Source organism: Colossoma macropomum, unplaced genomic scaffold, assembly GCF_904425465.1.
Source record: "Colossoma macropomum unplaced genomic scaffold, Colossoma_macropomum, whole genome shotgun sequence".
Lineage (NCBI taxonomy): Eukaryota > Metazoa > Chordata > Actinopteri > Characiformes > Serrasalmidae > Colossoma > Colossoma macropomum.
The window spans coordinates 14528780-14553664 of NW_023494802.1; the positions used below are offsets into that span (position 1 = coordinate 14528780).

The 24885-nt window shown below is 38.1% G+C and overlaps 2 protein-coding genes across 2 annotated transcripts; one reads left to right on the forward strand and one right to left on the reverse strand.

The window, feature by feature from the left end:
- The first annotated feature begins 542 nt into the window (after positions 1-542).
- On the forward strand, positions 543-10965 carry nsfl1c (NSFL1 (p97) cofactor (p47)). Its single transcript, XM_036591848.1, has 9 exons — positions 543-682; positions 2473-2570; positions 2691-2762; positions 4619-4784; positions 7200-7295; positions 7383-7492; positions 8828-8965; positions 10202-10372; positions 10463-10965. The coding sequence occupies exons 1-9, from the start codon at positions 581-583 to the stop codon at positions 10623-10625; spliced, it is 1116 nt and encodes a 371-aa protein (XP_036447741.1). The 5' UTR covers positions 543-580; the 3' UTR covers positions 10626-10965.
- A 4273-nt stretch (positions 10966-15238) lies between these two features.
- On the reverse strand, positions 15239-24654 carry emp3b (epithelial membrane protein 3b). The gene is made up of 5 exons (XM_036591615.1): positions 23565-24654; positions 21780-21892; positions 18064-18166; positions 17812-17952; positions 15239-15843 (listed from the first exon to the last, which is right to left on the reverse strand). Exons 2-5 carry the CDS (start codon positions 21855-21857, stop codon positions 15668-15670), a joined length of 498 nt encoding a protein of 165 aa, XP_036447508.1. The 5' UTR covers positions 21858-21892; positions 23565-24654; the 3' UTR covers positions 15239-15667.
- Between the last annotated feature and the right edge of the window lie 231 nt (positions 24655-24885).

Sequence of the window (24885 nt, forward strand, 5' to 3'; positions counted from 1 at the left end):
GAAAACATGTTGCCATTGCTTGAGTGTCCAGTGGTGGCATGCTTTACACCACTCCAGCCGACACTTGGCATTGTGCATTTTGGTCTTAGGTCTTTGTGGTTGAGTTGTTGTTGTTCTTAAAAACTTCCTTTTCGCAAAAATAGCACTTACAGTCATCTGGGGCAGATCTAGCAGGACAGAAATTTCACAAACTGACTTGTGGCAAAGACGGCATCCTATGATAGCGCCATGTTTAAAGTCACTGCACTCTTCAGTATTACTCATTCTACTTCCAGTGTTTGTCCATAGAGATTGCATGGCCATGCGCTTGATTTATACACCTTTTAGCAGTGGGTGTGGCTGATACACAGGAACTCAATCATTAGGAGGGCTGTCCAAATACTTTTGGCCATATAGCGTGTTTGAAAAATATCGTGATCTTTATTGCTATCAGTATCGCTCAGCACTTTGTGTGAAGTGCTGCGCTCTGCAGCTGCAGCTCTGATCCGCTCTCAGGATTATTTCTGCTGCTGAGTGGAACTGAAGTTTTCGGGCTGCTGTTTCCGTTCAGAGACCGGACCTCTCAGTCTAACATATCAAAATGGCGCAGCGGGATGAAGCGGTGAGGGAGTTTGTTGCGGTCACTGATGTGGACGAGGAGAGGGCCCGGTTTTTCCTCGAGTCGGCTGGCTGGGATCTGCAGGTGAGGAGGACACGGATGTGTTGTGAATGTGCCGTGTGTGGCGGGGAGGACTGAGCGCCGGGGCGGCCGGTGAGCAGACTGTCACCCTGGGCTCCGCGGCGGCTCAGCGACCGGGCAGGACTAGCCAGCACAGGCTAACGAAATGTGCAAGTCACTCTGTTGGGAAGCGGCTTTAGTTTGGCCTCTTTTTCGTTATTATAAGCCCGTTTGGCGTGACAACGAACGAAAATCACGACCCAGTTCAAATATATGCGCCCTGTTTAGCTACGCAGCCAGAGTAGTTTGGCATTGCTTAATGTCAGTTAGCTGCTGGAGGTTAGTTGGTTAGCTGGCTAACCTGATTTTCTCCAGTTGGTAGCTTTTCATTCATTTTCGTTTTTGGACGCGAATTATTACCCAGTAAACAACCACTGGCAACTTTGTTAATAAGCGTATGTAATTCACGCTGAAGTATAAAACAGCTCACCACAATGTTTTGGGAAATAGTAGCGTTAGTTTTGCTTTCTGTTTATCTGTGAGGCTGATAGGGGTTGGCAAACTGATGTTTTTTCGATATTGTGATAAATTATGTCACAGTACGCTTTGCAGAGCATATCGTGGATATTGTCAGTACGTAAAGAACACCAACTGCATGTTTCATTATAAGGTGAGCATAATTAGTCCTGTTTAATTGGATTTATTACAGTGCAGCTTGTAAAACGTTGAATAAAAATCATTGTAGTTGTTGGCATGTTATCAGTATTATATATGGCGCTACATGTTATATTTTGTCTGTTCCAACTTATGAAATGTCTGAAAAAATAAAACATTGTGTTGCATATTATTTATCGTGAAAATGAAGTATTTAGGTAACATTTTTTTGCCGTATCGCTCACCCCTAGATGCTGATATTGTTGTTGGGTCACTTGTTTGCTGATTGTTGTGTTGTAGTCTCTGTGTACCCAGGGCTCTTTATCTGCTCATTGATGTTTCTGACAAACAGCCCTATGTTCCCCATGCCCTGTGTTTTCCCTCTTTATAATTTTGAAAACTGTCCTGTGTTCCCATGGCCCTCTGCTCCGTAAGGCCTAGCTCCATGTTGCTTCAATCGTATCCCCTCAACATGTGTACTTCAGATATATCTGCAGATGTACATATTCTAATATTATATTTTCTGTGAATTGTATTTAAAATTTGACTTCTGACACTGCTTCGAAATAGATTCCCTTATTAAAACACAATCTGGTTGTACATTTCAGCGTATAGGAATGAGAATCTATCCCACAATTAGGTTTTTTATGCAATTTTATTTGAACTTCACAGTATTAACAACATTGCGAAACATGATCAAAGTTGGCAGTCGTGTTAACATCTAAATCTTTGAACAGAATCTCAGTGACAACATCTACCGTCCATTTCAGTACTGTTTTTAACACACCTCTGTCAAGTTGCCCTCACCTACCTGGGGGAATATCTGTTGCCAGCTTAATCCCTATTCTGTTGCTGTGCACAAGTGACACATTAGAGCAGTGAGGGATTGAATCAGTGTGAATATTCAGGAGCAGAACTTGCCCAGAAATCATTCACCTTTCCACTTCATCCATTACTCAATATTTCAAAACCATGATCTTCTATTTTCTACATCCAAAATGTTGTACATAGGGCACCTGGGAACACTGGTATGCTCCTGTTTTGTGCGCTAGCCATGTTAGGTACTTAGATGCAGCTGCGCTGTATTTTATTTGACCACCATACATGTGATCTAGTTGTATATATGCGCCACTGTGTCACTCTTATGCTTTTCTTCCCAGCTTGCTCTTGCCAGTTTCTTCGAGGATGGAGCAGAAGATGATATTGTTACTCTCCCTCAGTCAGAAAGCGGATCAGTCTCCCGATCGACAGGGCCAAGGTAATCATATGTGTGGATCAAAGCTGATGCGTCTAATCTCCTGCTATCCAGTGCAAGGATAAAGGTATGAAAACTTTCCCTGCAAGATTTATAGGCTGATTTTATTTTTTGCTCATCCAGTGAACACAGAGTGACGTCCTTCAGAGACTTGATGCATGAAGATGAAGACGACAGTGATGACGAAGGGCAGAGGTCAGTATATGTATTCATGCTGTTGTTGGTTCAAAGTAGCTGTTGCTTTAACCTGGTAAACAAAGTTCACCTTCAAGAAGGACATTTTCTCCCCTCATTCTTAAACTCTCTTTTATTGTATTTTAACACTGAGTAATGCAAAGTTGGGTGTTTTAACTGGAGATGGCATCAGTCTGACACCAGGTATAGGTTTTGGGCTGATATCAGCAGAAAATGCTTTATTGGACATTGAAGGGGGAAAAAGAATCCAATCCTATGACAAATCTAGCCTGAAATAGGTGATTACTACCCCACAGGAGGAAATAGAGTGTTATTTCTGTGGATGCACTGATATGACAGCTTTGTATCAATGCCAGTCTTCAATGTTTCTCATGTACATATATGCTAGTACTTATACTAGTACTAGCAAAAGTTTTGGCAACCTGGCCATGTTACCTATTGTTAATTTTTGAAGTGAAAAAAAAAGTAAACACAGCCTCTGCAGTAAACCCTATTTAAATAAAATATATTTTTCTGCAAATATTAATGCACAGTTAATTTACATTTGATTAATTTAAAAAATAGAACCAAAATAAATATTTTTGGCATATGGCAAAGTTTGGACATCTTTTCAGTTATAAAGTCTCAGAACATAAATAACTAATAAGGCCTTAACTGACTTATTAGAACTTTTCAGACAGGGCAAGAATTGTCATTGGGAATTGTCAGCTGGAGTCTCAAGGTAATTGATGCCTGCAAAGCTAGGTATAGCTATATAAGGATATCAAAGTGCTACTGTCTGCCCACTTTCAGTGTCTAAAATGTCAATAAGAATTGGCAGTTAAGGAGAACTGTGGAAGGAAGGCAAGATCTAGAAGACCATGAAAACTCTGATAGAACTGCTCATATGCTGGCCAGAAAGGCAAAGCAAAACCCCCATATGACAGTAAAGGACCTGTAGGAAGGTTTAGCTGACACAAGACCACGAATGCACCATTCTACGTCTAGTCAACGTCTGAATAGCCAGAGATATTTTGTTCAGATAGCCAGGTCCATTTTGGAAAATAGTGCCGTGGACTGATAAAGTAAAAATTGAATTCTTTGCCCATAATCACCAAATTTTTGTTTGGAGAAAAAACTTGCCAGCTGTTAAGCATGGGGATATTCTATTGGCACAGGAAACATTCCACACATTGATGTCAGTAAATTATCACAAAAATGTGATACAGACAATCAAGAAACAAGCTGAAAAGAGGCTGGCTTCTACAACAGGGCAGTGATCCAAAACATACTTCAATCCACCATGAACTACCTCAAGAAATGTAAGGTGAGACTTCTGTAGTGGCAGTGACACTTGAACATCATTGAAAATCTGGTTAGGTATTAAACATGCTGTGCAGACAAGATGGCCCAAGAATGTCACAGATCTAGAAGTGTTCTGCACGAATGAATGAGTGATATCTGCCAAAAGATACTCACTTAGTAGGGTGTCCTAATATTTGCACATGCCACAATTGTTTTTTTCTTTAAATTTAAATATATGGTAACTGCTAAGTAACTTGCAGTAAAAATATATATTTTATATGTATATATGTTTGCTGCAGAGGCTGTATTTACTTATTATCACTTCAGAAATCAAGACAATATGTAATACATTCATCAGAACAGTTCTGCAGTTTAGCATTTACTTAAAACTGCTGACGGACCAAGTTGGCAGTGGCAGGTACGCTTCTTTTAAAGCCCACGTCAGCACACTGTACTGTGGGACATCCTATGGGAACCTTTTATTGGGAATCTCTGCATCAAATCATTAGATCCTGGCTGCCACTACTCCATACTCTGCCAATATTGGTATTGACCTTGTTGTCTTCCCACAGGTTCTTTGCTGGTGGTTCAGAGCGCAGTGGACAGCAGATTGTTGGTCCTCCCAAGAAGAAGAGCACGAATGAGGTGGTTGAGGACTTGTTTAAGGGTGCTAAGGAGCACGGGGCTGTTCCAGTCGACAGAGCTGGCAGGGGGCTTGGAGAGTCTAGCAGGGCTAAGGTATTACTTGCCAACTACTGTAATTAAACACCTGTTGATAACACAGTTGATGTTGATGACACACTTGATAAGACTATATCAAATAAATTCCTACCTATTATTAGGGCTATATAAAAAGGGGCAAAACAACATATTGCAACTATAGCTCAGTTCTGACTGCAATACAGTATTGATACTGGTGTTATACACGTTCGTTGAGATGTGTGAAAGTGTTGGTTGATCCAGACTCCCACAGAAACTGAGGTTGATCAGGAAACTGATTGATCAAGATGCTCACAGTTAGTGGTTACTAGACAGTGGAGTTGGCAGAGGCTCTGCTACATTTTCATTTGACCAAAAAAATTCATGACTAACTTACATTAGTGTGGTTTGCACTGTATGCACGCTGTGTTATGTGCTCTTATGTGTGGAAGAACTCATACCTGAGGATGAATTTCAGTTGGTATACTGATACATACAGTATACCGGTTGAAAATCTTTCTGAGGTAATAATTTAGTCTTAACTGTTATACTGGTATGCCCACTATTATTCACACAGTAAAAATTCTTACAGTGCTCTTTTCTGTGTAGCAGCCGTCTATGATGTCAGTATTCCAGAGGCGAATATTATGATTAGAGATGAAACGATATTAAAATTTCATATCACGATTATCATGACCAAAATTATCATGATTATCGGTATTATCGCGATATTGTTCAAATGTGTTGAAAAGTAAAATAAATAAATAAATAAATGCTGATACACAAACTGAAACTTGTTTCACCAATTTGTATATTAACACAAATAGAATTGGCAGCAATATGCACTTTTTGTTTGCATAAACATTAAAAAATATACAATTTTGTAGTCAATACATTTGTAGTATTACTTACAATATTTGTAATACTCTGTAAACAAAAGAATAGCAAATGTATTATTATTACTGTTATTATTATTATTATTTTTTTTTTAATTATTATTATTATTAAGTACAATAACTAGGGATTTCCCTGCATAGAGAACTAAATCTGGACCAACTCTGAGGTGGGTCTTAATGGAAAATTACTACTTCTAAGAAGTGTTGCACTCGGGGGATTTCTGTTCTAACTGCAACTGCAGCATTATTGTGCCGTTGTGGCGCTGAACCCCTAATCAACACAGTGCACCAGGAAAAACAAAATCACAGAGGAATTGCGTGACCATGCTGTGAGCTGCAGACAGTGTAGGACTCACACAGTGTGTCTTCACCTGTGGAGCTGCTTTCCTAAAAGCATTTTAAAACTAAAACATAACTTAAAATTAACATGCATCTGAGCTGCGGCAGAAACTTTAATCTCTGAAACTCTGCTGCACACAGCAGACAGCGTTTACTCGCGCGAGGTCCCGTCTCAAAGCACACTATCTTCCCTATGTAGTGCACTTTCTGGATCATGAAATGGCAAATCCTTCACCCAAAGAGTGCATGAAATGTTCGACTAAGTCATCTATAATCAACATTAACAATAGGCTACAAATTCCATATTTATAACTCAACTGCTTGTTAATGATGATCGTGTTTGTTTGAACAGTAGCGCACTATGTAGGGGATATTGAGTGATTTGAGACGGCGTTATTCACTTCTCAGACAGTAAACACTGCAAGCGTAACGAGAAAGGGGAGCTGTGCAGATTGAACTTCTGCAGGGTCTCGTTCCGGAGCTTGTGTGACTGTTAACTCAGAGCTCATTTTGGAGACTCTGCTCCACAGAAATATGTGTTAAAAGTTTTGATTCACAGTTGATTCACCGATTGTTTAACGCTAAAAGCTTCATTTTATATTATTAACGAACCATAAGCACAAGTTAAACCACACAAACCATGACATTTCTTCTTTTTCGAAGTCCCCACAGACTTCTACGTTAAAGTTAACCTTGCATTCTCTAAAAAGTAGCGGGTGGTGGTCGCGAAGATGACTCGTAAGGTTTGATGTGTTGCCCCCTTTCGCCACTATTTTCTTTAGGCCTGTTCTGCAGACAGGGTGGTCATCTTCAATTAACTTTCCTTCAGCATCCTTATAAAACCCAAAACATGACCAAACATCAGACTTGGTCTTCTTAGAAGGCTGAAATATCTCCGAATCTCTGTCACTACATTCCACCATGTTCTCTCCCTCTCCCTCTCCCTCTCCCTCTCCCTCCCCCCCCCTCCCCCTTCCCACACACAGAGCTGCATCTGAGAGATGATTATGCCTTTGTTTGACTCTGTACAGCAAGTTTTTTAACGATACTTTAAAGTTCAAACGGTACTACTAACCGTCGTTGATTTTACCGCGGTTTACCGTGAAACCGGTAACCGTTTCATCTCTAATTATGATTGACATTAATAAACCTTATAGCCCTCTTTATTGTCTTGGTTCTTTTTTCAGTTTTGTTTCTCACTGTTTTGTGTCCTCTGCAGCCGTTTGTAGGAGGTGGTTATCGACTGGGTGCAGCACCAGAGGAAGAGTCTGCCTATGTAGCTGGAGAAAGGAGATCCTCCAGTAGTACACAAGATGTGCGTCAACGAATTCATGACCTTGCAGTTTTGGAAATTACAGTTAAATGAATGCAGTCTTACTTAGTGACTATTTCCGTTATACAGGTGCATGTGGTGCTGAAGCTGTGGAAGACTGGATTCAGTCTTGATGAAGGTGACCTCAGAAACTACGACGATCCTGGGAATGCCCTCTTCCTGGAGTCTATTCGCAGGGGGTAGGTTCCCTATAAGGCTCATGCAGAAAAGTACCTCATCCGCACTGTGCAGTATGGTGGTGGATCTGTGATATTGTGGGGCTGTTTCTTTTCTAAAAGTTTTTTTCAGATGCATAGTATCAAAGACTACATTAAGTACCAGCAGAAATAAAATCAAAACCTGACTGGCTCAGCCAGGAAGCTTTAAGTGGGCCATAGATTAGATCTTCCAGCAGGAAAGTGATCCAAAGCATGCCTAAAAACACAAAATTGGTTTAATGACCACAGAATTAAGGTTTAGCTATGCTAGTCTCCTGACCTAAAAGAAAATCTGGGAAGAGCTCAAGAGTCCACAGTGTGGACCTTGTAATCTGAGGGATCTGGAGTGGTTCTATATGGAGGAATGGTCTCAGAGCCTTTGGCATGTGTTCTCTAGTCTTATTAAGCATTATAGGGGAGGATTCACCTGTTATCTTTGCAAAGGGAGGAAGAACAAAGTATTAAATAAAGGGGTGCCAGCAGTTGTGGCACACACAGATTTGAGAAAAATATTTATGTCCTGGTACTTCAGATCAAAGTTCAATTTTTTGTTAGTCAAAAGGATAAACAATAATGAATGTTTGTTTTTTTTACAGCACTGTATTTCCACCTGTTCAGCTTATAGCAGTTTAGCTTCACTCATGCATGGTGAAGTTAAAAGGCACTGTGAAGGGCAACCAATCAGAACAGACATTTACATATATGGATGCACAGTAACAAAAATATCTTTAATTTTAAGGGACAGAGTTTGGAAAATGGTTGTGTAAAAATGAATTATGTTTTCAGTACATAAAACCACACAAATGTAATAAGTGGACCTCAGGGAAAGCTAGTATATTAGAAAATGTAGTATATGTGCCCTTTAAAGAGGCTGTATTCTGCATTTTTCTTGTTTGTTTATTTTTGTTTTTGTACAGTGTGTACAAATTGTGCAGGATGTACCAAAAGTTGTTTGCACGACCATTTTTCAAACTGTCTATCCTTTAGAAATAAACAAGAAGTGCCTTTAAGCATGATATGTAAATTACCTCTGTTCTGATTGGCTGCCCTGTGTTTTGCATCATTCAAAAAGCAACATAAACATGAATGAGTGGGTCAAATCAGTGTAGGCTGAAGCAGTGTATGTGTTCGTTTTGTGATATATCACAAACAATTAATTAAAAACAGGTTTTTGTGAAGCTTTCCATAGATGGACCTAGGAGTGAATGGCATTTTTAAGCAGTGCTAATGTTAACTGGTGCCAGATTTTGTTGGCTGTTACTATTCCCCTTTCCCAGTCACAGCTACAGCTGACTAGTCACTCTCTTCATCTTTCAGGGAGATTCCTCTGGAGCTGAGACAGCGTTCTCGTGGAGGGCAGGTGAATCTGGATATGGAGGACCATAGAGATGAAGATTTCAGCCGACCCAAGCCTGCTTTCAAGGCTTTTGCTGGAGAGGGACAAAAACTTGGCAGGTGAGTATGTCTCTATTCATTTCACTTTGGCTTTCAGTCTAAAGGTCAGTTAGCTAATCAGCTGTTTCTAGTGTTCGCCCATGTTGAACAGAAAAAACTCCATATAACAGTAATATGTAAAAAAAAAACTGCCCTTTTCAAAAAGCAGTAATAATAAACAAAATGCAACTAAAAAAATACAGAGTAATGTATTTTATAAAAAAAGGCTAAAATACTATTGCTGCCATCTAGCAGTTTGCTTAAGCTTGGCCTACACTGCATGATTTTTTTTTTGCCCAATTTTAACCCTGATGCGTCAGTTGCGACATATTTTCACATTCTGAAGCGACTGACGGCGCAGATGATCTGATAGTATGAGAGGAGCAACAAGTGAATCTTTAGCCCTCCGATATTATGAAACGTTTGATATTTACGGCTCAAATTCATGAGTCCTGTAGTGTGAGAAGGTCAAAGATGTACTCAGTGGAGGATTCAAACAGCCAATCAGAGAGCTAGAAGAGTGGAGAAAAATTAGAAGAGACATGCATTCATACTGCCTGAACAGCGGAGCACAGAGACAGAGGGGTTGTGTGTAAAACGGGCAAATAAGAGCTCTTATGTTTATAATGTATGGATCTGGATGTCAAGGCGCACTCTTTACAATTTCACATCAGCTGCTAGTTTGTAGAGAATATTTCTCCAGCTCTGACTGTGATATCAGGGTTTCTCAATATTAACCCACAGTTTATGCTTTCACTACACATAAAAACACAAACAGGTCTGGTCCAGCAAGTTTATCTTTGTTTGTGTCATGTGATCTCTGATGAGATCTAGAATTTTGAGTTCTTATTCATAGGTGAAACTCGTTATGTTTGTTACACTCTTTTTGCTTTGTCGTCTGGTGTGAGTGCCCACATGGCAAAAGGACAAGAAATTCTGTGATGAACTGACGTTAAGTTTGTGATGCTCAGTTTTAGAAATCTGTGAAGATTTTAAGGATTGTGTCCTGTACTCCCAGCCTTAGCTTATGGTTTTATGATAACAGGTCTGATTAAGCTGCATTGTTGTATCACTGTAACCTAATAATAGTAACACATTATGAACTGATATGGTTTAATGTCTTGATCCTGGGTAACATCATGTGGGAGTTCATAGCTTAACTGTGTGTTTGCTAAGATGCAATTCCACCCTTTGACCACAGTGTGGCATAAGATGAATTTTTCCTACTGTCTTTCTCCCTTTCAATCCTTCTCTCAGTGCAACACCGGAGTTGGTATCTGCCCCGAGGATGGGTCAGCAGGAACAGGCTGCCAGAGAGGCCCAGGCCAGCGCTTCCATTAGTGTGGATGACTCGCAGCCCGTCACAAACATCCAGATCAGACTGGCTGACGGAGGCCGACTGGTGCAGAAATTCAACCACACCCACAGGTGAAGAGTTAATCGCACTGGCCTTTATTTACATAAATATTCATACTCTTGTTGTTCCAGATATCTCACACTTGTAGCTTTTCTCCTCAGGGTGTCTGATTTGCGTCAGTTTGTGGTGAACGCTCGCCCGGCCATGGCTGCTGCTGAGTTTGTTCTCATGACTACCTTCCCCAACAAGGAGCTAACAGATGAGAGCCAGACACTGAAGGAGGCCAACCTGCTGAATGCTGTCATTGTTCAACGGCTAAAGTGATGGTGCCCTTTAGTGGCCTGGTTTTATCATGGCACTCGGAGTTTCCTCCCCGACAGGAAACGCATGGACTAAAGGACTTCTAAGTACTTAATTTTTTTTTTCTTTAGTGATATTTTTCATCTCCCTCTGCAGCAGTTTGTGGCGGCGGGTACCTCTGGATTAACAAAATGGAGTTGGGGGTGGGGGGGGGGTGGGGATAAACTAGATTGTGTGAGATGCTTTAAGGGAAGGAGAGAGAGATGGAGTGGAAGTTTAACAGCAAATTTTACTGTTTGAGCATACTAGGCGAACACTTATCCAAATTGAAAATAAAGAGCTTTCTAAAGAGTTTTGACACTCAGTGTTTGTCAGACAGCTCTGCTGTTCCTCCTTTACCTTCTCGTTTTCCTCTCTTCTCTGTATGATTCCTCTTTCACTATAAACTCTCCACTGTCACCAGACTCTCTCTGTACCAATGCCAGTAGCCTTACATCCCAATGCCCAGTCCGATGGACCTCCACGTTCAGCTGCAAATGTTGAAGATGTAAAAGGGTAAACTTTTTTTTTTTCTTCTGTTTTTTTGAGACAAGTGGGGGTTGTGTTTTTTTTTTATAAAGGGGAATCCCCTTCATTTTGCAAAATTTCTGCATAATAAAATGGTTAAGATGTAAACAGTCATTCAGAGTGGTTTGATGTGAAATGCTCCATTCTAGAAAAACTTACTGAGCCAGAATTGTTCACAGTGGTGGCTATAGGAGCCAGACGTCTGAAGAGTTTAAGGCAGGGGAGGGGAACTGAGGGCTGGAGTCCAGCAAAGTGATTTCACTGCTCTAGCTCATCAACCAAACCTGGTAATTAGCTGATGAGTTGAATCCAGTATGTCTGAGTAGAAAAATCTTCAAACTGTGCAGGAGTTTGGCTCTCCTAGACTGGAGTTCCCTATCCCTGGTTTAAGGCCTCTAAACCCATGTAAATTGATTACCTGAGATTCTTATAAATATGCAGTCTGATGCCTGAAACATTGTTTTCTTCTGGTTTTGAATAGTAAATAAAATGGCCATATTTGATTGTAGAAGTCACGACCCCTGGTTCCTATCACCACCACTGTAAAGTAATCCGAGTCTGTAGGTTTCTCTATAATGAACCGTTTCACATCCAGCCATTCTGAATGACTTTATTTACAGCTCAACAATTTAACTGCCTAGAAATTCTGAAAAATCAGATCAGTGGAATTCCCTTTTAACACTGAAGTGGTTTATTTTGAAGTGATAGCTGTCCCACCATATTGATTTTGTTGCCTGAATATATGCTAGCAAGATAACTAAACAGCTGGTTGTGAGATGACCACTTTCATTTTTGGACTCTGCTGCTGGTTAAAACATTGGCAGCCAACTTGTACTCTATGCAGCGACTTCTTGTTCAACTGGAGACACTGCGTGGTTGTGTGGAGCTGTGGTAAACCTGTGATTAAAATCCCTCTGTCTGCTGTTGTAGAGAGCTTTCTTGTGTGACACACCTCCACAATATTTGCACACAGCTTTGTTCGTATCTAGGTGTGGACCCAACCGGAGGAAGTGTAACTAGCAATATGAAAGTAAAAAGAGTCCTTGTAGGAGTGCCAGGACTGGGCAGCTTTCACATGGCTTTTGATTGGTCTATTTGTGACGTCTATGCTCTCAGCAATATCACGCATATTAGACAACGTGATGGAAGTTATTAGCACTGAACCGCAAGTCATGAGTTTGTCATGCCACACAAGGTCTCCAAAGTTAGGCCTCTTTAGTTCATTCTCTCGCTTACTGTAGCCTTGAGTTCAGCTGACTGTACAGCTTGATCCATTTCATTGTCAAAGTGAATGTTTTCAGTGCTCAGTTTTTGATGGTGTGGCACATCTGTGCTGCTTAGAAACCACTGTAATTTAGTCACACTAATGTCCTCAGTGAAATTATAACACATTCAGAGTCGGGGCTGGATCCTAGAGGGGCCAGTGCCTGGGGGCCTCAGACCACAAGGCTTGGTCTAATGATGGGGGGCAGTCCACTGCAGGTGCAAGAATGAGCAAATGAACAAATAGCTGTTGAATATGGAATGAATAGATAAATAAAATAAAGGCACCATATTTAAAAATATTAGTTCATTAAAAGCCCCCAACACCAAAAATAAGCAGAAATATAAACATGCAGGAAATCATTTGAAGTAGCTTGGGTTGCCTATTGCATATTAATTGAGAATGAATGATTTTGTTTGTTTACATACATTCCAAAACTGTTTGATGTGCACATAAATGAACACAACCAGTTTATACAAGTGTATTTATTCAGCTCTATTTTTCTTGTAAGAATGGGGGGCCTACAATGACGTGTCCAGGGGCTTCATGAGACACAATGTGTCTAAGTATATAGTGGATGTTTTGTGAGACTGAACAGTTTTTTTTTTTTAAGTTTTGCATAAGAAAACTTACAGACTCTATTTCTTTACAGTGGTGGTGATACACACCAGGGCTCACAATGTGTATAACACAAATAGAGCACTTTTATTTGACTTAAAATCCAACACCACCAGTGACCTGCCCTCTGAGCTTTTTCATGTAATGTTTATGATGGTAAAATAGTGAGAAATCTGGGAAACACCTGTAGGGTAAGGCTGCTGAAAATATAGCACAAATTATTCTTTTTGCACTGAGATAAAAACTACATTATATGCTTTGAAAAAGAATACTCATTTTAACAGTGAAAAGCAGAAGAAATGTGCTTCTTTTTTTGTAAAATGTACAGATAATTTTCTCCTGAATAATTCAGATTCCCTACAAGAGCTATTTGGGCTGTAGTAATGTTTTTTCTATATGAGAGTGAAGAAACCCACACCAGCAGTACTGTACGTGTGGCTGTAATCATAAGTTTCAAAATAAGAAACTAAATAGTATTACTGAAAATGCAATGTGCAGTTTGTTTTTAATGCAATCAGCTAATTCTAAAATAAGCATAATGACAATATAGGATAAAGACAGAAAGGCTATTTCAGCTTTCAAATCCAGAGACGAGGACTTTTTTCAGCAGGCAAACAGTAAAATCTTAAACCATTGCTGGCTTAATTTATGACATCACAGCCCCAATCTAAACAACTTTTGGGAATATTGTGCATCACAAAGCCCTGATGTTTACAAACATTTGGATTTGTTCTCTCGATGGACTTCAACTACCGTAAACACTGAACTGAACAGCTCACACAGCTAAGCTTGATCCGATGACTTGGGCTGTGGGGAAATGATTGATAGTGTGCACATCAAATAACTGACTGTGAATAATTGACTATAACTTACATGAGCATTTGGACATGACAGAGTATTTGAATGAAGATGTATTCATGAGCACACATGAATGTCTATATCACACGTGCACTGAGATCTTTTTTGTATTTGCACAGGGTTTATTTCTCCTAGCATGTGCAGCAGTATTGTAGCATTGCACAGCCCTGTACTATTTTTGTCATACAAGACCCTTTCCAGCATTGTAAAAATGCACTTTAGGTCATTTTATCGTAAAACAATGTCTTTGGCTTTAGGCAACATACTGACTACCATTCTGTGTAATGACTAGTTGTGAGGTAGGTTTCAGAGATGTTACACACTGATGACGTACGGTTCCTATTGCCACCATTTTTTCCACCATTAAAAATGTTTGCTACGTTTTTCTGCAATAAACCATTTCACATCAAACCACTTTGAATGATTTTGTTTACATCATCATTAATTGAGTTATGCAGAAATTTTGAAAAAACAGTAAAAAATTCCATTAACACATCAAGACCAAGTTTGCTACTCGGAGAATTCAGTAGGAGTCTTTTCTCAGTCCATCTAGCCATGGTGGCTGGAGATACCCTTAATTAACCAGTGCTTCAAAGTCATTTTTATCAGGTTTTATTCATAAAAAATACAGCTTCTCTTTACAGCGTATATAAAGAGTAATATCATGGTATAGAAAAATATCACTCATATTGGAAATACAAAAGAATATGAAGTTAGTCAAATGTTTCTATGTGAAAAGAATGTAGTTCCCTCTGTATATCTGATGTCTACAGTTCTGCTTAGGGTACTTTCTGCTTAATTAGGTGAAATGCAAATACAAGCCTCGATTATTTTCTGTATGGATAATCCTACATGGACCATTCTAAAGAATTAGTTCAAGCTGCTGTTCTAAGAAAAATAAGTATTCAGATCGTAGATATGTTCAATGATTATGTAATGATCTTTTTAAACCCAGGGCAACTGAGACAGTAATAAGCTAAATATGCACAAAATTATCATTTAAAGGGTACTTTCTATTGGGAGGTGTCTGTCCCAAACCCTAACCTCTACATTTCAACTTGTGAAAATAAAACTTACATTTTTCTGTATTTTTCTGCATTTTTTGAAGTTAAACAATTGACTTATCTTGAGTTTATTTTAGTAGTAAAGTAAAAAAACTTTATCTAAAAAATGCTGTTTCATGTTTTCATGTCATGACCGTTTTAGTCCATAGGTGGAGCCTTATTGGAACCACACCCCTGCATTTTAGAGCAGGAAGTGAGACTGCATCCCTGTCCCTCATGGCCACATGTCTGAAAATCAGTGTGAAACATTAAGAACTGTCCTTACCGAAACATATTTTCTGCAATTAAGTACACTTTTTAAGTTTTAATGAAAAGGATGATGATTTTATGTGTGTACAACTGTTCAAATCGGTGTTTGCTAGTCTTGTACTGGCTGGTGTTTTTGAGTTATGCTCAAAATTAGCTAAAATGGTCACTACCGAAATATTTGGTGAAGTTTGGGTTGTATTTTGATTCCAAAATGGAATGTTCAGTCATTTGTTTTATTAAAATAAGCATAATTAAGGTATAGTGTTACTCAAAGCTAAAGTCCAAGTCCATTAAAAGTCCAAAATGTGTTTCGAACTCTTCGAACCAATTCGGCAGAATGATCCATGTAGTCAAGGTTATATAAATATGTACACTACTATATGCTGAATGGAATGCTTTCAACGTGAGATTTACAGTTTTCTGTTTTAACTCAACAAACTGTGAAGCTACTCCCTTTTGCGCAAATGGATGTACATGATTCCACTCCATATTAGCAAAGGCACACACACCCAGGCCAAAATGTAGCAGTAGCCAAACTGTCCCAGGCTCAATTCTCTGGAGTCCTCAAGGATTTCTTTGTTGTGCAGGGTGTAGATGAGTGCTGCCGTAAAGGTAGTGAGACCTAGAAGGTAGATTTGGAGAGAGAATCCACTGCAGAGCTGAGAATGTTTCAGGATAGAGACTGCTGTAGTTCAGCTGCATCATTTGGACAAAATGCGATGTGTGATAAAGATGTTGGATATTGACATGAGAATATGAGATGTGATGAGTTAGGATACACAGTATCAGTGTGTCCTCAGCCTTGTTTTTTCCCCAGCAATAGTTTTTACAGCCTAGTAGTTAGGCACAATGTAGCCTCTGCCTGTCTGCAATTTAATCTAATTACATCACCTGCACACACAAGACTACAGCATGAAATTACATCACCAGCCCTATTCGGTAGTAATATGAGGTGGGTAGAATTGCCTAAACCCACACTCAGGTAAACGTGCAGTTACTTTGCTGAAATAGTGTTTGAAGTAAAAGTAAGCCACATCTTTCTTGTATTTTACTTTTTCCCCCCTAAAAACGAATGACGGCATTTGTATGTGTTCATTCTAATAAGAATAACTTATAATAATAATAAAGTGGTGATAAGGTTTAACAGTAATAGAAGGAATTATGGGTATTAAATTCAAATCATATAAGGAAATAAGGTCAAACTAAAAAAAACACCAACAGATATAGAATTTTAAACGCTAAATTAAAGAAATACGTTTTCAAATGTTTTTTTAAAAGTGTGCACTGAGACTGACTGTCTAATAAAACCTGGAATTGAGCTCCACAGTTCAGAAGCATAATAACTGAAAAAGGCTTCTTCATGTTTTCTGTATTTTATGGAAGATGTTTGCGGAAAGCCAGCATCTGCAGATCTATGATCACGTGCTGAAATAGAGAGACGTTCTCTGAAATATGCAGGTGCTCGGCCATTTAGAGTCATCCTAAAAGATAGAGGCAGCCAGTGCAGTTCCAGTGCAGTAATATGAGCTCTTGTTTTTGTTTTTGTTAGGATCCGTTCTGCTACATTTTGTACGAGTTGTAAAGGATGTATTGTTTTCTTAGGAAGTCCAGTAAGAAGATCATTACAGTGATCAACTCTGCTGTAACAAATGCATGAGCAAGTTTCTCTGCATCACTCTGAGATAGAAAAGGCTGAACTTTAGCAACATTTCTCAAATGATAAAAAGCTACTTTAGTAATTGTGTTCATATGCGGGATAAAACGGAGCTCAGAATCTTAAGACTACACCCAGGTTTCGTAGTTCAGGTTTGGAATACAAAAGAGCCGAGCTTCTCATAAAGCATGCTTCTCTAAATTTTGGTACCAAGGATCAGTATTTTCAGTTATGTGCCAAAAACAGTCATACCTAATTTTTACATGATTTAGAATTAAATAGGCGGTGTTTGTTACTGTGCTTTTAAGAATGATATCTGTAAATGACCTCCTTTCTGACTCGCTGCCCTGTGCATCATTCAGTAAGAAGTCTAGGCTGTAACACTCTTTATAACTTCAGTGCGATTGGGAGGAGCTAATATGCTGTAGGCTGTATCACCTAACCAGTGAATTCAAAACAGGTTTTTTTATAGCTTCCATAAATGGACCGTATGTTCTGGGGAGCGAATGGTACTCTGAAATTTAACAGTGTTTTAAGATGTTTATCACTGAAACTGATATTAGTGAAACTGATATATGATGCAACCCTATTTGGCAGTAATATGAGGAGGGCTGAAAGGCCTAAACCTATACCCAAACAAAGGTATTGTTACTTTGATTAAATAATGTCTGCAGTAAAAGTAAAAAAAAATAAAAAATTAAGAAAGACAAAGCTACCAAGTAACTTATAGAACTGTAGCAGAACTTCTTTGTACATCCATTATGTGCTACTCTTCTCTTTTTGGCAAGCTTTTGGTCTAAAATGTTAATGACTAAAATGTAATTTACAGGTAAAAGGCAAAGAGTAAACAGTAGATTTCTTTTTTCACACATATACTTAAGTATTTACACTCAACTAGACGCAAAATCAATATTTCTAAATAAAATTCAGTTTTACCTGCAAATGCTTGGAAGACACCAGTGAGGTAGAAGAGTCCACCTTTAGACATGGTGAAGAGCTGACCGAGAAAAACGAGCAATGAGATGCAGGAGGAGACCACAGAAAAGACCATGAGAACCTGGACAGCCTGAAGCCACTCTGGAAAATAAATAGGAACAACAATTCACATTGAACACCCAGCTAAGATGTGGGAATCATCCTTAAGGCATATTTTACTAAAAAAAACTAAAGCTTAAAGAGAATTCTCACCTGTTTCTTTTGATGATTCACAGAACCATGTCTCTTTTTCATTGTCAAATTTGCAGTTGTACCAAAGATCTGAGCTCTCAGTGTTGGACCACACCCACCATGACTAAGTCAGGAAGAGAGGAAGAGGGATAAGACTGTTGCCGAGGACAGATGATCCTGATATTATGGTAATCAGATCTCTTATCACAGCAATTATACACTGCCTTGCCAACACATAGAACATTCTCGAAAGTTGCCAACTAACTAACAACAAATTTGCAAAAACCCCAAATAAATTATTTGTCTGTGGATGTTTGATAGAAATTAAAAGAACTGAAATAATATACAGATGAAAAAATCCCTAACTAGGACAGAATAGCCTCTGATCTGGACTGTTGTCTACCCATGAACCATTAGAGTAACTGACCCATTGTCTAAATCAAACAATCACTCTGTTAAAGGGATCATTACTCAGGCTGTAAAACTGAAGGAGAGATAAGATTATTAAGGCTAAAGATCATAGTAATGAGAACTATGTTAGAGTAAAAAAGCACTCTGAGCAGAACAGACCTAACAAACACTAACCCTAGAGTGAAGCATGGTGGCGGTAGTATCATACTGTTTCATGTACTGTTTCATATCTTTTCACCAACAAGGAGGGCATACTGCTAAACTTTAAGGAGATCGGACATGGAAAGACAGCAAACCTTTGCTTAAATCTGACAAGAAACTGATGATCCACCTTCAGCAAGATGATAATCCAAAGCACAGAAACAGTAACATTGGAGTGATTAAAAAACAAAATGTGGATGCCCTTCAGTGACCTAGTCAAAGTTCTAAGCTAAATCCAATTGAGAATCTGTAACACTGTTTGAACTGCAGTCCATTAGCATCATCCAACCAACACACAGCCTTCTGAAAATTAGACGATTCATTCCTGAATTTATAAGTGTACAAGGCCGCTACACCCTTAACCCAAGAAACTAAAAGTTCTATTTCAGCAAATTACACTAATAAATATTAATGTAGAAAGCTTATGCAACTAGAGTGTTTCATTTTTTGAAACATCTGCAGACAAATTGGTTTATTTTAGTTTTGAAAATTTAATGTTAATGCATATGAGTTCACTACAAAAATACTGATTGTAATCAAAAAAAGGTTAAACATTTTTTAAACATAAAACTGCCTAAAGGCACTGTATGATGTAAACATAATAAATCAGTTTATCTGTGTGTATGCAGGGAGGGGAAACAAGTATTTTGTCACTTTTGATTTATTATTTGTTATTTAATGGTATAATAAAAAATTCTAAATACATAAAAAAGTGTTCTTCTGCAAAAAGATTTTACTCAACAAGTATATATCATGAGAAGTTGAAGGAACGTCCTAAAGTTCTCAGAGACAACATTATTAAACAACACTTGAATGGAAAAAGCTACAGAGTCATATCAAAGACCTTAAACATCCCTGTCAGTTGCTTCAATAATATGCAAGTGGAAAGTTCATGGCATCACAACTAATTGTCCCCAGACAGGTGCGCCAAGCAAGATTTCACAATACAGGTTTGTGCAGGACCGAATTTTTAATCCCATTCTTGCAGAAAATCAGCTCCATTTGTCCCGCTCCCGACCACAGTCCCGTAGTTACTTATCATTTATATATGCTAATTATTACATGATTGTTATCATTTTATTTAGGCTATTCATTAAGCTGCAATTTATCTACATGTACAGTAAAGTCCAAAGGTCTGACAAAAGTCTGACATCACATTGAAAATCAGATTCTTTTTATTTAAACCTATAAATAGACAACAGAAAGTTTCTGAATCTTGAACAATTTAAAACAAAGAAACGTTATGACAATGAAAATGAAGAAGAAACATTCTGTATATATTTGTATTATATATAATAATATTATAATTATATATATTATATATACCTTATTCTATATTTCTAGGTCACTATTCAAATTAAAGCAAATTTGTGAAATTGACCATGTTAAGGCCTTTGTACAAAAGGGCAGATTATTCCTTCCAGTGAAACATGTTTAGACAAGTAGATTTGATCTACTGATCAAACGCTTTTGGAAACTTTAGCGCTCGCTGACATTAAAGCAAAAGGGGGACAAAAATTCTGAAATTCATGTAAACATTTGAAGATTCTACTTATACTTCAACTGCTATGCTGATATCATAATGCCAATGCTAATATCATCTGTAATTAAAAAACTTTGTATTAAATTAGAAAAGAATGCAAAATAGAAGCATTTTCACTCAGATGTTTGGACCCCACTGTACGTACTGTTCCGTTCCCTCCCACATGGTGTTGGTTAAGCGCACACTCCCGCATACAGCACTGCAAATTAGTCCCATACTGCAAAATATTGTGGTGGGTCCCACAGGAGTCCCTTTAGTTCACAATGTGCTCTAAAATGGATGATAAGGAAGATGAGACAGTCAGTCCCACGAAAAGAGCTGAAGGACAACCTGACAGCAGCAGGAACAACAGTTACACAGACAAACACAGTTCCATTCCTACATCCCATGCAAAACGCCTGTGCTAAAAAAAAGCACAGTGACGCATGTCTAAAATTTTCACACAAGCATTTAGACAAATCACAACTGTTTTGAAACAATGTATTCTAGTCAGATGAAACAGCAAAGAACAAAAGAGCAAAAATAGCTGCAATAATTCAGCTCGTCATGTTCGGAGAAAGAAAGGTTGTGGGTATAATCCCAAGTACACCACACCCACAGTGAAGTATGAAGGTGGGAGCATCATAATATAGAGCTTCTTTTCTGCAGTCAGTACTGGGGTGTTACACATCATCAAAGAAAACACAAATGGAGCAAAATACTGAAAAAAATCCTGGGTAACTGAAGACAGTTAGACAAAACAAATGAGCCAAAATTCAACCGCAATTCTTATGGCAGACGTCTCACGTAGGTAATTGCCAACAACAGCTTTACAACACAGTACTAATATTATTACTTTATGATGAGTGAATACTTTTCCCCCTATAATTGCTGTTTTTAAGCATATGGTGGGGTCCAAAAGTCTGATACCAAAATCTGGAATTTTTTCATTTAGTCCTGGATATGAAGATCAGAAAGCTTTACATTTTTTAAACTGAAAACGAAACGACAAGTAAAATGAAGAAGAAATATTCACAATTCTGCATGATTTCTAAGTCACCATTCAAATCAAGCAAATTTGTGACACTGACCATGTTGAGGCCTTTGTACGAAAAGGTCAGAAGTCTTATTCCTTCCATTAAAGCTTGCGTTCAGACAACTCCAGGTGAATTCGGTCTACTTATCAGAAGCTTTTGTCACTGTTAGTAATCATGCCAGCTCAAGTACAAAATTCTAAATTTTGTGTTCAAATTTCAAAGATTCTACTGTTACTCAGATTGTGATGCTGATAATGTCATTTGTAATGCAAAAAAAATTGGGTTCAATTGGAAAGGAATGCAAAATAGAAGTGTTTCACTAGTAGTCTCAGACTTTTGGATCCTACTGTATCTTTAAGCTTATGAATACTTTGTTGTGCTTATTTATAAGTACAAAGTCAAAATATATTATGAGCGTAAATTTAAAAGAAGAAGAATTAAAAAAAACAAAAACAACAGTGTCTGAATACTTGTTTCCCTTCACTGTGTATTTGGGTGTTTAGTCACAGTGATGCCAGGTCTTGAACTGTGGACAGATAATTAATTAATTAAGTCTTTAAAGTAACCTTCTCCATGGTGGCAATGAAAAGGACAGCCAGTGTGATGAGATGAAGCAGGGTCACAAACATCAGCAGGTAGGCCATAGTGCCGGACAGTCCCTCTGAGTCACTGGAAAAACCTACAGCAACAAGCATTTCTATTTAGAGTCGTACTGCTACCACAGAGGCCACAAAATATGTTGTTCAGCTGAGAAAGGGTGCAGTATGTCCTTTAAACTGGTTTTAACATAAAATCTGCAGACTCAAATCTTTGCATCTCTGGCTGATCTGTGGTCATTTTGACTTGTACATCACAAACATTATATCTTGCCCTATTAACTGTAAACAATGTAATGTATATTTCTTATTATAAGACTGTTGTAAGACTGTTATAAGATTATTTAATCCCCTACTGCATGCATTATGATAGCAGTTTAAAAACTTCACTTTCTTGCATTCACTTTTCTTGTATAGAACGGTTCTTGATTATTTAATTATATGATTATAATATTATATATTATAATTATTAATAATCTGTCCTAATTATTAAATTCAAAAACATAAATAAAGTGTGTGCTGGGGTGTCCTGTTGGAGTATGTTGCCTTGAGGCTAAGAAATGACATAGAGCCGTGTTCCCTGAAGTGGTAAGGCCTGGCTTGTGACTGGCTAAATCCATTCCACTGTCGCACAGTGTTGCTTCTAGACAACAAACACAGTTCTGCAAATTCTCATAAGAAAAAAAATTATACTGAATGTTAAGAAAGAGGTATAAATGTGCCCACTAAGAGACAGTATGACCAAGAACATGATTTTTATTGACTTGCTCAAACTCTTCCCTTTATTGTTAACCCTATTATTGTCTTTAAATATGTATAATGTTATGGTAAAGTGAGGAAAATGAGTTTGTTGCCCTGAGGAAACATTGTGCAATAGAGGGTTAACCTATTTTTACACATTTGCTGGATTGCACTTGCATCATTTTTTTCAAACACATTATGATAATTTCCTGGATAAACTCATTTTAATAAGTAAAATGTCTACAAGTTGATTTAACAACCTAATTTTACTGTGTAATTGTGAAAATATTAGATATATTGCCTATGTTTAAAATGCCTTCACTTCCAAAAATACCATTTATTTGTGGTGTACCACCATTCTTGTGTACATCATGCAGTTGGCATCCTGAACTACACTGTTCCACAGCCAGTCGCAGAAAGTGGGCCACTAATTGACCTCCTGGAAAGCTGGGTAAACTCTGTCTGGCTCCAGGTCAGCGGTGGGAGCTGACGACGCTCTTTCAAATGCTTTCCGGTCTCTGGAGATTCTAGGGTGTGCTGCCTCCCATTATAATCAGAGGGAGGGATTTAATCAGCAAAGTTAATCAAATTCACATTACTGCCCACACGACCGCTTCAGCTCATACATCAGATAGAAACAAGGGGGCTACATCTTCTCAGGCGCAAGCCAGATATTTCATGTTCAAGAAAATTGACATTGACATTGAGTAATGAAGTCAGAAATCCTTTTTTACAAGTTTAACAAAGTTTATGATGATTTTCAAAAGATTACAAAAACACATCAATAAGAAGAGAAGTAATGAAGGAATGGTGATATAAAATACACATTTCATAATATAAAATCTTCATATAAAGGTAAACTATTGGCTCATATTCATTCATATTCACCAGTCAAATAGGATATAGCATTACTTAACATTACTTCTGTATAAAAATCCTTAATCAGTACTAATGTGGCATAACATTATTATAATTAATAAGAATTGAATCAGATGAAAAGAAACTATTGCTCACCTTAAATGATTCCAGTCAATGGAAAAACTAATATGACCAGCTTCAACTGTACTCCTCTCCTCCGCTCTGTTGATCCCTCAGTCTTTTCCACTTATACTACGCTCCTCCTTTTCCCCTTCTCTTAATTTCTAGGTTTCCAGTAGGTGGAAAGTGCTGTTTTTTTCTTCTTGAAGAAGGGTTGTTTTTTTTCATGATCGTCTAAATGGCTGTTTCCTTTTGCGAGAACAACAGTCCCATTGCTCTCCCGCTCTCCCCCACGTCTACAGACAGACTCTTTAACTAGGCCCACCCATCTGGATGAAAACACATGAGAGCATCTACAAATATGTCTCTTTGACCCCACCAGATCTCCTAGGCCTGTTATATCGCTCTGGCATCTTTGCCATGTGAATGGAGCCCAGAGCCAAGGGGTGGGTTTCACCGTATAAAATTGTTATAATTAAATAGGGAGGAAGTAAACACCTTAATGAGGAAAATTACACGAACTACGCTGTTTATCTGTATGGGTGTGCGCTGAAAAGTAACTGGTGCATTACTATGAAAAATCTCACGGGAGGGGGCAGATGTTAGGTATACAACTTGATCAGAACTATGCCTTAAAACCAAAATGAACTAATTTGTGTATCTGAAATGGCTCCGATCTTCATGACCTGTATAGTTATGCCTGGTGTTCCCTAGAGGTGGAAAAAACTTAAGTAACTGTACTTCAGCATTATTTTGGAAGATTAGGCTATACTTTACTTGAGTACTATTGAAACTTAATGCTTGTGCTTAACCAGTAACTTTTTCATAAGAAAAAAACATAATTTTTACTCCTTACACTTTTATGTTGACCTTCAATGTACAAAATTCAAAGATTTTTCTCTGTTGCTCAGTTGGATCCAACCAAATTCATACTGACAGAAAAGCCCATAGCCCATACGCTAACTATTTTTGTAAAAAGACCAGTTCCACTCATAACACACTACCAAAAAGTGATATTCTAATTTGTTTATTAAAAGTAAAGATGGCATATTGGTATTGAATGAAATTAGTTTCAAGGTGATATCAAAATATTGGATAAGATATCGGACAGAAAAAAGAAACTTAGAAAGCCAGATATTTCATATTCAAACAAACTGACAGTGACATTGAGTAATGAAGTGAGAAATCTGTTTTACAAGATTAACAAACTTATGATGATTTTTAAAAGATTACAAACACATCAGTAAGAAGAGAAATATTTTAAAGCTCAGTAATTTTGAAAGAAACAGTTTAAATGTAGATACCTTTTTTTAAGGTTAAGGGACCCTTATTAGTCCCCCAACAGGGAAATTTCACC

What these genes read in the sequence shown, in the direction of transcription:
- nsfl1c (XM_036591848.1), top strand. Translation starts at nt 581, where the DNA reads ATGGCGCAGCGGGATGAAGCGGTGAGGGAGTTTGTTGCGGTCACTGAT. An exon ending in GAGAGTCTAGCAGGGCTAAG is followed by an intron (nt 4,785 to 7,199) that starts GTATTACTTGCC and finishes TGTCCTCTGCAG; the next exon opens with CCGTTTGTAGGAGGTGGTTA. An exon ending in GAGGGACAAAAACTTGGCAG is followed by an intron (nt 8,966 to 10,201) that starts GTGAGTATGTCT and finishes TCCTTCTCTCAG; the next exon opens with TGCAACACCGGAGTTGGTAT.
- emp3b (XM_036591615.1), bottom strand. Translation starts at nt 21,857, where the DNA reads ATGGCCTACCTGCTGATGTTTGTGACCCTGCTTCATCTCATCACACTG. An exon ending in TCATTGCCACCATGGAGAAG is followed by an intron (nt 18,167 to 21,779) that starts GTTACTTTAAAG and finishes TTCCTGACTTAG; the next exon opens with TCATGGTGGGTGTGGTCCAA. An exon ending in TGTCTTCCAAGCATTTGCAG is followed by an intron (nt 15,844 to 17,811) that starts GTAAAACTGAAT and finishes TCTACCTTCTAG; the next exon opens with GTCTCACTACCTTTACGGCA.